General features: G+C 42.4%; 1 protein-coding gene across 1 annotated transcript in view; it reads left to right on the forward strand.

Annotated features, from left to right (window-relative positions):
* The window catches only part of LOC119592234, a 22,842-nt gene that overhangs the window by 1,470 nt on the left and 20,718 nt on the right, over positions 1-654 (forward strand). The window contains exon 3 of the mRNA XM_037941066.1: positions 195-320. Coding sequence (XP_037796994.1) covers positions 195-320 — 126 coding nt within the window. The remainder of the gene's footprint in view (positions 1-194; positions 321-654) is intronic.

The raw sequence follows: 654 nt of genomic DNA on the forward strand, positions 1-654 counted from the left end.
CCTATAGTATTTTCTGGAAACCAAGCTGTAAATGACACAACAAAGAGAACGAGAAAACACCATCAAACCTATCAATAGGTTTGATGGTGTTTTCTTTCCCTCTCCTTCCCTCCGTCGCTTAATTTACCTTATCTTCAAAAAAAAATGTTACTGAACCATTAAAAAGCACTGAATTTTGATATTTTCCCCCCCAGGTTGTCGGAGGAACTTGGTCTCACGGACGCCTGATGGAGCCTCCGTCGAGGGCTTCCGCGTGGAGGCTTGGCTTTGAAACCCCGATCGACTACAACGACAACGAAGGTTTTTGCGGCGGGTTCAGCGTGAGTTTTGTTTTGCGTTCGTATCCCCTTAGAAGGAGCTGGGTGAACTTGTAAAATTTTGCGTTCGTATACCCTTAAAAGGAGCTGGGTGAATTTGTAAAATTTTGCGTTCGTATCCCTTTTCCTTAATGGAGCTAAGGGAATTTGTAAATCTTGGGTGCGTATCCGTTCTCATTAATAGAGTTAAGTGAATTTGCTAAATTTGGGTGCGTATCCTCCCTTAATGGAGCCAAGTGAATCTATAAATTTTGTGTTCGTATCCCTTCCCCTTGAAGGAGCTAAGTGAATTTGCAAAATTTACGTTCGTACCCCCTCCCTAAAATGTAAAATATGC

The sequence above is a fragment of the Penaeus monodon genome, chromosome 29, assembly GCF_015228065.2.
Source record: "Penaeus monodon isolate SGIC_2016 chromosome 29, NSTDA_Pmon_1, whole genome shotgun sequence".
Lineage (NCBI taxonomy): Eukaryota > Metazoa > Arthropoda > Malacostraca > Decapoda > Penaeidae > Penaeus > Penaeus monodon.